Source organism: Octopus sinensis, linkage group LG1, assembly GCF_006345805.1.
Source record: "Octopus sinensis linkage group LG1, ASM634580v1, whole genome shotgun sequence".
Lineage (NCBI taxonomy): Eukaryota > Metazoa > Mollusca > Cephalopoda > Octopoda > Octopodidae > Octopus > Octopus sinensis.
Window position 1 is genome coordinate 158,884,076 of NC_042997.1, and position 14,819 is coordinate 158,898,894.

General features: G+C 34.2%; 1 protein-coding gene across 2 annotated transcripts in view; it reads left to right on the forward strand.

Moving 5' to 3' along the window:
* LOC115213535 (synaptotagmin-1) overlaps positions 1-14,819 on the forward strand; it is a 479,245-nt gene that overhangs the window by 394,880 nt on the left and 69,546 nt on the right. For both annotated transcript variants that reach the window (XM_029782564.2, XM_029782574.2), the window contains exon 3: positions 4,068-4,502. In XM_029782564.2, the coding sequence (XP_029638424.2) occupies positions 4,068-4,502 (435 nt within the window). The remainder of the gene's footprint in view (positions 1-4,067; positions 4,503-14,819) is intronic.

Here is a 14,819-nt window from a genome sequence, read left to right on the forward strand (position 1 = left end):
CTTTCTGATGTATTTTGTCGAAGAACACCGACGTGCATACGCTCAAAATTACAACACTTCAAACACACATCCTTATATATACATCAATGGAGCCCTTTAACTCCCAAAGTGCATGAGAAAATGTCATTTACGTCACACTATATATAGCTGTCAGCAGCTGCCCCAAAATATACCTTCTATTGTGACAGGATGTTTATGCTAAAACAATATGCAATGCAATATTTAGGGAAATCTACTTTGATATAGTTATAGGCAGTATCTCCTAGTATTTGATACGCTCAAGAAGTATCAATACTTATACCAAATGCAAAATATGACACGCCCGATATAGCTCTTTGAGAAGGAAAGTAAAAGTCATACATAAGCATAGAGATCAGTTGTCCTGCAACTATAAACACCTCTAAAAAGCAGTGAAAAGGAAAATATTTATAAACGACTGCTTGGGAATCTACTTATTTGCGTATCGTTTCTGTTATTCAAATCCCAGGAGTACAAATGTGTGTCTTTATTGGAAACCAGCTCTTTTCTAGACAGAAGAATACATATAATTTAAAACAAAAACAGAAAGAAGCATAAATACATGCATAAACAAAGGGGCTCTGCAGAGTTTACCAAATTCTACTCGCAGACCTCTCATCTTGAGCTTATAGTAGGAGATAACTCAGTATTTTTGCTTTCGTATTTCTATTGAGTTTTTAACGTAGACAGTACCATAACTATCAGAAATATTATTGTTCCAATACATAGATATTACGTTTCATGTCATCCATCCGAATACTGACTTTATGCTGAAAGAATCTGAAATTCAACATGATACCAAGCAAAATGTGTCGGTATTCATTTTAATAACTATATTTCTAAAAATTATAAAGAATGCCGCATGTGTGAGTTTCGTGATATAACATAGAAATAACTAAGTTTGAAGAAAGAAGATTGGAATTCTTTAATTACAAATTTGTATTCCTTGACTAGGTATAATCTTCACATGACAGCAATAGTTGTGGACTAATACAATGTTTACCTCTCTCGGTACAGGTGTAATTTCGATTAATTAAAGTCTTCGTGCTCGCTATAAAGAGTATGTTACAACAACTTCATTATAACATTTAGCGGTTTAGACATCTTCTTACATATATAAAGTGTTCACGACGCTTTTACAATTGAAGCAAGGCAGGATAGTAACAATCTATGAGATAGTTATCAAGAATTTATATCAATAAAATGGCAGTGTCTTGTCAAACAATCGTACAAATCTCATTTATATCAAGCCAATTTCGATGATATATTATATTATTAGCTAGTGTCACGAAATGCTTCATAAATATAATTTACCATAAAACATTGTACAAAAGCGAACTGATAAATGATGTTATCTAAAAGAATATATTCGTAATTCTGTTCATATTTTGTGTTTGGCTTATATATATATATATATTATATATATATATATATATATATATATATAATATATATATATATATATATATATACTTTATATATATGCTTGTATATGTGTGTTGGTAGACCAAAATTCATCAATTTTTTGTAGCATTGAAATTTTTGTTTGTATCTATAAAGAGGTGTTTCAATGCGACAATATATCGCATTGCAATATGTTGGTGAGCCAGTACAATCACTGGCTCGCCAAGCAAAACTCTTAGCGACATTTCGTCCGTCTTTACCTTGAGAGGTTAGCTTTGCCTTTCATTCTCTGGGGATCGATTAAATAAGTACTAGTTGAGCACTGATGTCGATGTAATCGACTACCACCGCCCCTGAAATTGCTATCCTTGTGCCAAAACTGGAAACCAATATACCACATAGCAATGGAACAATGAACGCTGTTGGACAGAAATAACTTTAGGATGTCTCATAATGGTATTATTTTAAAATGACCTGATCTTCTCAAAAGTCTTAAAGGCTCCCTGATTTAATTGGAAAAGGGCCAGGATGTATGGTGTTCTTATAAAGACATCAGCAAATGTACGGAAAAAGAATTATCTTCAGTTGCGAAGTCTCAACCTTTGTTTGAAGTTGCATTACACGAAATACGTTGCTGCCTTACGAACAATCTTAACATCACAAAATCACTTTTCCCTCTGTCATAACAACCTTGAAATCAGAAAGAGATTTGATTAGATATATTTGTTTTAAAAATAACGAAAGTCCATAACTGGCACATTTTAACTTATCTTATATACTAAAACTTATTAATATACTGAGTTAATTCAATTAACTACATTTATAATTTAAAATAAAAATTTCTTATACTTTTCAAGAGTATCCATTATTGGTGTGGTTGTTAAGACACAATCTGGCAAAATCGTTAGCACGCCGAATAATTATTCTTTCCAACTATAGGTACTAAAGTTGATATAATCAACTATCTGCCTCCCTCAAAATTTCAGGGTTTGCGCCAATAGTAGAAAGAATTATTATTTTGTTATTGCCTTTTAACCCCAGCTCAGTTCGGCGTGACCATTTTATATTTCTATATATCCCGGCTTGCATTGCTCTATATAACATCTTTTACTCTTTACTCTTTTACTTGTTTCAGTCATTTGACTGCAGCCATGCTTGAGCACCGTCTTTAGTCGAGCAAATCGACCCCAGGATTTATTCTTTGTAGTACTTATTCTATCAGTCTCTTTTGCCGAACCACTAAGTTATGTTGACGTAAATACACCAGCATCAGTTGTCAAGCGATGTTGGGGTGACAAACACAGACACACAAACATATACACACACATATATACGACGGGCTTCTTTCAGTTTCCGTCTACCAAATCCACTCAGAAGTCTTTGGTCGACCCGAGGCTATAGTAGAAGACACTAGCCCAAAGTGCCACGCAGTGGGACTGAACCCGGAACCATGTGGTTGGTAAACAAGCTACTTACCACACAGCCACTCCTATGCCTATAACATTACGCTCCATATAACATTTTTTTAAAAGAGTGAGTTGTGATCGAAGTAAGACTTATCTGTTAGCTCTAACACGGTAATCAACCGAATAGAGGCTACACCATTGACTCATGAAGCCATCACTGTTGCTGTTTAGCTGCAAGTCAATCCTGATCGAAAAAAAAACTATGGTTAAAAAGTTTCTAGAAATGTCAGTTTTGTTCTTATTTTCATACATAGATTACTTTAGTCCACAAGTCCTTCTTTCTTAAAAAGGTAGGGTGTGATTTGAGGAAGATTTGCTTACCATTTCTAAGCAAGTCGAATGACTATACAGAAGCTCCCGTGTTTGTTCTTGAAATTATTGATAATCTAAAAATATATAAAAGTTATAGACTATTAAAAAAGAGTAATTGGTAAGAAACCGGTAGGAATATGAATCACAAAACGCTTCTATCACTTATCAGTAAGTAGAAAATAGAGTGAGTTTGTCATGCAGTACAACACAGAAACAGAAAGCTGCATATCTTGCTATGCACCTACAGTTTCCCTATACTGTGACTGTTAAGATTCCGCCAAGTCGAATGTGCACCAGGATTTTGATTACTAGCACACACCCTCTTCCGTTGTTAGTAAACCTTTAGTTCATTCTAAGTTACACCATCACATGTCTCTTTCTGCAGCTTTCTGTTTCCGTCTTTCTCGGTTATCAGCAAATTTGAAATTTTCCCCCATCCTGCTCCATACCCATTCTAATTGCTGTTGAGCTAACCCCTTTATGGTCTTCCTGTAATTCTTTGATGAAGTGACTTTCCGTTCTTGATTATATTCACTAGATTTATGATGCAACAGTGTTGTATTGCATGATCAACTCAATCTATTTTCTACTTACTGATAAGTGATAGAAGCATTTTGTGGTTCATATTCCTACCAGTTTGTTCGTTTGTATGTGTACAACTGAAGTGACACTTATTAATGTAAGTCACGCACTCATTGATTTAAGTAATTATCTTTTTGCAACCATTTCAGTTTATTTTAACTGTTTATATTTATGTAAAATATACAAGCATCTCAGCTACAAATACCTGACCTTGAGAGAAATATAGAATCAATATTTTGAACATTGTGTAATTTTAACGTTTTATTTCTTTCTTTATATTTCCAGCTGGTTCGGAACAAATCAGTACCAAGCATTCAGGAGGAAGGCCGTGGAACGCTTAATTTTAGCATTCATTATAACAAAGACAAGTCTTTGTTGACTGTTAAGATTATCCAGGCACGGGATTTGGTTCCTTGTGAAAATAATGGTACAGTTGACCCTTTCTGTAAAGTATCCATCTTGCCGAAACGCTGGAATCAGTTAAACGGTAAAGTGTTGAAAAGTACATTAAATCCCAAATTCGAGGAAGAATTTGTGTTTGAAATGCCGGCCGGAGACCTGAGGACGTCTACTTTGGAAATACTTTTAGTGCATCATGATAAATTTTCACGGGGAAACAGTATTGGCAAAGTACAGATGGCGTTGTGCGATGTTGATTTATCGGATAAAGTGATCATTTGGAAAAATATCATGAAAATAACCTCAGAAGATAAAGATCGGGTGAATATCACATATATTACCATTTATTTTCTGTATATGTGTATGCATGTATATGTGTGTATGCATGCATTCATTTCTGTTTATCTCATGAAAAGCTATATGCATAAATTATCATCTTTTGTTACATGTTCAGCTCTATATCTCAGTAGTAAAGGATATATCTATGATGATCATCGCTTTCTTAATATTATCGGTGAAAAAATGTTATTTCTGCTGAGAAGCAAAGCTGATTTGACGTCACATGTCGCTAAGCACATCAATCTTTTTTTTACCGCATAGTGCGTACTAGCTTTGTTCACGATAATTTATATTTAATTCATTCACTGTAAATTATAATTTTATCGATTTTGTTTTTAACTCATATTAAATTTAACTCTGATGATATACCCTTGTGGTAACATGATCGAGAAAGTTATTTGTTCACAATATAAATTTTACCAATTACGTCAGAAATAATTTTCAGGGCAGCAGGATTTACAGAAATCTCGTCTCCTATAATTATTAACTGTTGTCTAATGCCTAAGCCTGGATTAATTCCTTCGTCGAACATCAATGAAACTGCAACGAATTTGAATTGCTGAATAAGCAAGCCAGTGACTGGCTTAAGTTTTGCTATAAGGATTTCTTGCATTGTTATACAAACAGGCAACGGATATAGCTGATTTAGTGTATGATTGATATTAATTCTTTGGACTCCAGAGCACTCAAAGTTGACTCCTATAGTGTTTGAAGTCAGCACATACAACTAAACAAAATATCACACAGCAATTACATTGGGACGCTAATATTTCTTCTAAACCAATGCCTTTGGTCTGTTTGGTGATATTGGAACGTTCATTACATTTTCTTGTGAATTGTCAGCTTAAGCGTAACATGAAATGAATTCAATTGCAGTTTAAACTCGTGCAAATTAGTTTACTTTTACTGCATGGAGATAATGGGCAGTGGATTGGAAAAATAAGAAGAGTTACAGATTAAATGCCTTGTCTTATTTGCTAAGATTTCTTTGCTTTCTTAGTTCAAGACCCTACAGTGTCATATTTTCCCCCTCCTGGTTTCGATAAAATAGGTTTCAGACATGTACAAGACGCAATAAACTAGATTATATTTCTCACCGTCCCAGAGACCTATGTTCAAGGTCCTCTATAATAATACATTTATAATTCAATCCAGTCCGTTTGTTTTTGGATAAACTACCCATCGATAGCTTAATATACCTATTCGTGGAGTAAGATACTGAAAGACAAAAATTCATTTCAAAATAGTAAAACATTGTTAGTATTTGTCATGACACATATCATCAAAATTGCTCGAACTCAGCAAAGCGAGTTTAATAAAACAGCTACGTAGTAGTTTAACTCCAAGTCAAATTTGATAGTGCAGACCTACGCTCAAAAGTATTTCATCTATGAACATCCTGTATCGTTGAGGTTATGTACGACTATGTTATATAATGTTTTCTGTCGTTATCTAAGATAATATGGTCAGACTTGAGGATGTGGTGCGTATCGCAGTGAAATATATTGTCTTCAAGTATCTACTTGAATTTAGCTGAGCACTGATTCTGAGAGACAAATTCCCACTAATAAAATGCACTATCTGAAGACCTAGCCGCTGATCGATATAACATCAGCCGCTATACTGATGCTTTGTCGATCAGGCTGTTGACATTTCTCTTCGTATAATACTGACATAATAAAGAAAAAACTTTAAAATAAAGTAATGAAATGTTTGCCTGTTTTTATTATTAGCTTAGTCAGTATAGTTAGAGAAGGAATGATAATGCGCAGGGCCTTTAACAAGGATTCTCATGACTAGTGGAAGAAAGAGATGAAGTTCTCCTCTGACCAAAGCCATAGCCTAAATGCTTGCAGCAGAAGAGATTTTGCCTAAAGGCATTGTTGAGCCAAATGATTGTTTAAAACTGTGCAGCAGACTACATTTCTCAAGGAATATGAATCCTCTTTCTGATGAGTCTTCGCATAGTTTCTGTCAACCAAATTTTCCTTGCGATGTTTCAGTGAGCCACAGATTATGGTAGAAGACTACAGGTTATGGGCAGTACAGCGAGTACGAACCCAAAATCATTTAGTTACAAAATGAAATGTTTAGTTCCTTGTCTGTACCTAATACTTAGGATGTTAAACAGATTTACACCTAAATGTACGGGAAGAGGCAAGAAAGAATTAATGACCTTTGCAAGCACTTAAAACTGACTCCCAATCAGTATGATTGAGAGTCAATATTTTACGGAAAAGCTAAAGTGGCAAAGAAATTTAGAAATTACGAATTCAAAGAGGGAAGATGAATAACATACCAGTCCAGTATAAAGGTGGGGAACACGTAGTGATGAAACATGAAAGGAGAGAGGAGCTAGTTGAAGAGTAGCGGAATAGAAAGTGTATGCAGCTAACTGTTTTCGATGAGCATAAAGAGCTAACAGCGATAGAAAAGGTTAAAAGAGAAAAACATTCGTCGGTCTGTTGAAACGAAAGTAAATAATTACTATTCTGTTGAACGACCATTTGTACTCTATATGATTCCTGTGTCTGCTGCATCAGCAACGGCCGATGCGATGCCAGCGCTTCACTACGGCGTATAATGGTGCATCGTCACCATAAACTTCTTTCATCCCATCAAAAGTTTCTTGGTGTACGGCTTTTCAAGTATAAGAACCTGATCACTGACCTGCATTCAACTGCCTCTATTATAATACCTTAGTCCACTTCAGCAGCCGTAAAAGACAAACAAATACTAGTGGAAAGCTGGAATTTATGTGATATGTAGAGACATGTTTGATTATTCCTGTACAAGTTCCTTTTCCTGAAAATCTTTAATGAACACCCCTCGTATCTGTAAGCATTATCTGAATGCGACACCTAATCGAGACTTCCACAGAATCAACAATTGAACAGACCTGAAGTATTTACTAATCATATAGAGGGGGTGTATTCACTGAGAGGGTAATCAAGCGATGCCCTGTGCATGTTGATCTATGAAAATCGAGCTTGTGTACACCGTATTTGATGGCAGTTGACTTTCATGAGTTCATCTACCCTTTGATGGATGAACATATATATATATATATATATAAGTGTGTGCGCGCGCTTGTATACGTGTGTGTGTGTGTGTATCTGTGTGTGTGAAATGTCAAACATATATATGCATATATATATATCATATATAAACTTTGTATATTGCCTATGTATAAATCACATATACACGAAATTATGGGCGTTTGTGTGTGTCTGTGTGTATGTAGTTGTGTGCGCACGCGCCTGTGTCTGTGTGTTGTATATGTACATATATCTCTATGTGTACATATATTCTGGTCGCCTCCTCACTTACTTATACTGGTTAACCTCCAATTAATGCTATCCTAATAAAGCCAATAAATTTCACACCGAATGCTATTATCTTCAGAAATGCATGACTCTCGTACTTACTAATATCCTTGTTTTGATATATTTTCTTTAATATTTAATACAAGCTGATATAATCTTAGTTATTAGACATCTGTCACACTGCATTAAACAAATCTTTAACACTGTAACCCTTTAATAAAGAAGGCTGATGTTTATTACGTCGTATGTAGGACTAATATGCTGCCCACTTCACTAATGAGAGCGACCGTATGCAGTGACTTGAACTGCTAGATATAGCAGGCAAGTTATTAGAAAATAACGAAAAAGACATGAAGCAAAGTGCATTTGGTTGTACAGGTTACAGACAGGTTGGTCACGGCTGGAACGTTTTTCACCGTACGGCAACCTAAGTAGGTCTAAAGCTACAATAGTCTAAATTACCTTTACGTGTTTGTTCGTTCGATCTCAGCGGTATATCAACCAGCTATCACCCAAACCACATTCTATTGTCTTATCTATTATCATATAGTCCGAAACCAAGGTTGGGGCGGTCATAACTGGAATCTGTCTTTTATTATCGTAATTCTCTTCGATCAGGTTTGACATGGAGATAAACAGCATGTTATTTGCTTTCTAGCTCGGAAACTAATTATATTTCAAGTTCTTACTATCGTAAATACAACCAAATTACTTTCTCGAAGTTCTTAACAGTAATAAACTACTTTAAACATATCTTGCCTCTACTTCATAAAGAAGATAATTGTATTTTATGGCTGTAATCCTATGTCTTACGTAAAAATATCGGCAAAAACGATCAATAGACAGTATTATGTTGGTGATTTAAATGCTCCCAGAGGAAATTTATAAATACATACACACACAAATGCACATATTCAGTTATATAGTTATAGGTAGCCGCAACTCTTACAGAATGTTATAGGCATACATATCTTTGCACACACATACACACACATACACACATATTTGTGTGCGTGAGCAACCGTGCGATCGTGCATGTCGATAGAATGTTGCCATATTTTACTATCTATCATACATGCTTTAGAATTTGCTTCACACGCCATTTTGTTTTGATATTACTCGTATTTTTCTCTCGTTGTGTTTATGCTATTGCATATATATTTTCGTGACGAGCGAAACATAAAACCAGAACCAACGGAAAGATAGAAGTTTATTGCCTATTTTTTTCTTCTTCTGTTCTATGTTTTACATGTTTCAGTCATTGGACTGCGGCCAGACTGGAGCACTGCCTTGAATAGTTTAGTTTAACAAATCAAAACCAGTACTTAATTTTCTTTAACTCTGTTACTTATTCTATTCGTCGCTTTCCTTGAACTGCTGATTTACGGAGACGTAAATAAACTAACACCGATTCTGCCAGCTCGCCGTCCTGACCAAGATAAATATTAACGAAATTCAATAAGCCTTCTATAACACGCACGCACACACACATACACATATAAATGTGTATATATATATATATATATATATATATATATATATAGAATGGTTGTATACTGTCAATTTAACGTGACAGTAGGGGATTACACCATCGCTGTTTAGCCCTAGGAAGCATCGACGCTTCCTGATGGCTTCGACACATTTTTTTCCTGTGTTCTTATATATTTACGAAGGGGAGACAAGCACTCCCAGCAGCCAGGCCTGCATCTAAAGACACGCATGTTTCAGGATCTTTGTCCATCATCGGTCTAGAGTAGCAGAAGCCTGCCAGCCGCAGATACCTGTCCCGACTTCGTAAATATATATATCTAATTTTCAGTGAACTTTATTCACTGACTACCAAAATCAAAAATATTAAATTTCTAAATATCTCATAGAGATATGTACGGTGGTGGGGCGATAGACTATATATATATATATATATATATATATATAACATTTGTAAACAAACACGAAGGCATTGTAAGATTGTAAGTCATGGATGAATAGCGACTTTGGAAGTCTCTTATTACAATAATAACTATATAAAAATATCGCTTTATATTGGAGTATATATATATTATTATTGATATATTATTGTATAGTTATTATTATTATCATTATATATATGTATATATATATATATATATATATATATTATATATATATGCAAGATTTAAGACGGCGAGTCGAGGCGTGTAGCTTAGAAGTAAGGTGCTAGACTCATGATCGAAAGATTGCGGTTTCGATTCCTGGACCCTGTGATGTGTTGTATTCTTGAATAAAGCATTTCATTTCACTTTACTGCAGTCCACTTAGCTGGCAAAAATGGGTAATCATGCGATAGACTAGCGTCCACTCCAGACGGTGGGGAGTATATACACCAATGAATATGGAAAAGCAACATTATGAGTCTACATAATTCGGGAAGAAGCTTTATCCTTTAATAATTTTTAAGGCGGCAATCCAGCGTATTCGTCATCACTCTGAACAAAATGTTTACCGCCATTTCTTCCGACTTTACATTATAAGTTCAAATTCCCTCAAGATTGACTTTGCCATTCGTCGTTTTTTGGGTCGATAAAATAAGTACTAGTTGACCACTGGGGTAAATGCAGTTTTTCAGGAATTGCTGGCCTTGTGCCCAAAAATTGAAACGTACATATGCAAGACGGAAACAGGGACTACCATTAGTTTCATAATTCTGAAAATGCAATAGTCAGACAATCCCGTATAGCTTGCTGCACACAATAATGAAATTATTATAATGCGGTGAGCTGGCAGAAATGTTAGCACGCCGGGAGAAATACTTAGCGGTATTTCGTCTGTCTTTACGTTCTGAGTTCAAGTTCTGCCGAGGTCAACTTTGCCTTTCATCCTTTCGGGGTCGATTAAATACGTACCAGTTACGCACTGGGGTCGATGTAATCGACTTAATCCGTTTGTCTGTCTTTGTTTGTCCTCTCTGTGTTTAGCCCCTTGTGGGTAGTAAAGAAATAGGTATTTCGTCTGTCTTTGTGTTCTGAGTTCAAGTTCTGCCGAGGTTAACATTGCCTTTAATCCTTTCGGCGTCGATAAAATTAAGTACCAATTTCATACTGGTGTCGATCTAATCGATTGCCCCCCCCTCCCCCAAAATTTCGGGTTTTGTGCCTAGGGTCAAAAAGAATAATGAAATAATTGTGTACAGCGCTCAGGTGCACTTCAATACCTTTGGAAGGAAAAAAAAGAGAAAGAACGAGGAAGAACGAGAGGATACGAGCAAGACAAAATACGGAATGAGAAAAACGAAAAAAGAAACATGGAAAAAGACGAATTAAGAATTGCGCTCCTTTGGTTCATTAAAATTGAAATTGATATGATTGGCGCAATTAATTCAACGGGGAGAGATTAAAGCATGTGAAACCGTATGCTTAATTCGGAAACAGTAGCATTTTCCTGTTCAATTAAACGTGTCCAGACGCTTATCGTTAATGAAAATCTCGGATTTAGAATTCAGTAGAATTCAGAATGAATTGAAGATTAAGTTTGAGGATTTGTTACTGATATCTACACATTGTAAAAATGAAGCGTGAGAAAAACTAAATATTCCTGTTGAACAACGATTTCTTCGAATATTAGCTATACACTGGTAGTTGATGCACCATGTCTCTCGAAAGTGAGGGACGTGCCCATTTTCCTACCAACACAAATTTTGCAAGTTGATAATGTCTACGTTCTTACCAAGGAAACTTCAGTTTCCAGCTTCTTTATAAATTCAAGATTCTCATTCTCAGATAGGACCAGTGGCTTCTTTTTTAAATTATTAGTCTTCCTTGAAGTCATGTTGTCCAATCACTGAGATATTAAAAAGAATTGCAAGGCAGCACAAGTAGCTATATTCCTTATGGTGGTTGTTGTTCCAGCATGCATTATCCTATCATGTTGAACGATCAGAAAATATTTGTTTTCGTAAAGAAAATCAATATCAGATGGATCTTCGGCGAATTTATGTCTATGTAGTCGGTAAGCGAATTAAGAGCCTAGTTAATATGGAAAAACTGCACAGTGCTAGAATGAAAATGTTTAGTTTTAGACGGGTACGTGAAACTGAAGTGTAAACAAAGTGTGTAATAATAAAATGTCGCTCATTTCCTGTACTTACTTTAATCATTGTTCCATTATCTCATCACCTGACCTGTACAAATGCTGATACAGCAGACTACAGGATATACAGTGCTATCCCAGAACAACGGCTACATTTCTGTGTAAGGCGCAGCGAAATATGATCTTTTATTATGTTATCCACTCAGTTTAATATTTATGATGACTGTAATATATTTATTGAGTTTAAAGTATCCTATTATTACACGGAGAATATAAACTCCCGCAACACTTGTTTCAAAGATAATAGTGAAAATCAACACCGAAACTGTCTTAACAGGTTTTGTACGATTCATCCGATATCCAGCTCAACTGGTCGTGTTTTAACAGGGGTCCTTTGTATATATGCATAAATACTTACACACGTATGGATTTTTTGTGTTACTTGACTGGCCAAATGATATGATATTGCATGTTGCACAAAATATTGTCTTTCACACCTTAACTTATATGCAAACATACTGTGCATCATTCTCTTCTAATAAATATTGAAAACTGGTTTTGTTAAAATCATGGCCCAAGCTTTCCAAACCTCGATTACATATTATCTTGTATTTTATTTCCATACTTCATCGTTTTTCAAGTCAAAGGCATGCCTATGTTATTCAATCATCTTAACTTGGTTGAATTTACTCCAGTAAAATTTGTGCTCATCATTTGACAGCTAATATATAATGAATATAGCATGGTCAAGCAAGTATAGGTTTCAATGCAATTTTCTCCAGTAAAGATTTTTACATCAGCATGTAATTGCATGTAAATATATGGGTTCGGCTTATGAGATGGCAAAGATAAGCTTACAACCTTTATTAGAAAATATTACATACATTTACGAAGTAACTAATTAAGAAGCAAATACTTGTTTAAGCAACGCGTTCAAACTGATCGCCTTCCAAATAGGATTTGTTAACAGCAGAAAGTGATAATTATGCCTCACTGATATTAAGGGAACAGGGGTGATAGATGAGATAGATTGGCATTCACGTTTTAGCATGCCAACGTTGATTGGTTTTAAATTTTAAATTGACAGAATTGCGTCCGAATTGGTATTTAACGTATAGAATTGTGGATAAAGTGACTCAAGGTTCGTATTTTGCCATCATGTCACCAATGCGACTCTCTATACATACTAAAAACACATGCATATTATCTTTTATTTTATATTTGCTTCAGTCATTCAAATGCGACCATGCTGGAGCACCGCCTTGAAGAGATATCTATCGCGCGAATTGACATTACTTTTTTAAAGTCTAATACTTATTTTATCATATCATCTCTTTTCTTGAACCGTTAAGTTATGAGGGACGTCAACAAACCAACATTGATTGTCAATGGGTGGTGGAGCCAAACACAGAAACAAAGACACACACATACGCACACCCTCACACACACGCACACCCTCTCACACACACATATATATAAATATGTGTGTTTATATATATATATGTGTGGTGTGTGTGTGTTTAAAATATATAGGGTAGCGAATATTTTTAGAAATTTCACTACCAGTGGCCTAACATGTATAAAAAGTCAATAGACAACATATTCCTAATATAAAATATTGTAAATTTAAATACAAGAGAAACTACCCTTTAACAGGGAATTTTACACGCTAGATGAAGCAGTCAAAACGACTAAAACCACATTTACGAGCTATTTCGAAGGGAATGAAAAATAAAAACTTTTACCTTGTTATTTGTTACGGTTATACCTAGATTTCAATTTTTTTTAGCAAATAAAATAACTTACCAGGCTAAATTCTCATCAGTAACTGCTCCATAACATTAACATATCATTTAGAGACTGGTAGTGAAATTTCTAGAAATATTCCCTAACCTATATATTTTACGTATATGATTCTAGCATTTCGAAAATTCAGTTCGGCATTTTTCATTTACTGCCGACGGAAACTGCACTTGCGCGGTGAATTCGAAAAATTATAACATATTATGATGAGAAACGTGTTCTTTTGTCTCGAAATTATATGTTAATGTTATGGCACGGTTACTGATGAGAATTTCGTCTGGCAAATTATTTTATTTGCTAAAACAATTTGAAACTTAGGTATAACCGTAAAAAATAACACGGTAAAAGTTAAAATACGTGTTATCATAATAACAACACACTATTAAAATAGCGCATTAAAATACTTTATCATCTCTAGTCAAATAGCAAATAATATTATAAATTGCATTGCTTTAAATATTTTCTAACAATCATTACTAAAAGTCAAAGATTGATAATTAGAAATTATGGAGTTTATATATATATATATATATATATATATATATCCGGTGTCGTTCAAACGATGAATAGCCTTCGCGTAAATCATTGGTTCGTTTTGTTCTCTTACTTTATTATCAGCTTATAATCATCTCATAATAATGACCTTTATGACTCGTATTACTACCTCAGTCAATCTAAATGTATATATTTGTCGCTACCTGTCATAAATAGCCTTCTATCTATTTGCAATATGCATTTTCGTTGATTTTTCATATTTCACACCTTACATTTCCACGTGTATTTTATATTTTCTTTTCGTAACATATTTCTACTATATATATATATATATATATATATATATATATATATATATATATAATATATATATATATATGTTGTATGTATGTATGTATGTATGTATGTATGTATGTATGTATGTATGTATATATATATTATATATATATATATATATATTATATATATATATATATATATATATGTATATATGTTATATATATATATATAATATATATATATATATATATATATATATATATATATATAAATACATACATACGACGGTTTTTTTTTAGTTTCTAAATACCAAGTCTACTCATAAGGCTTT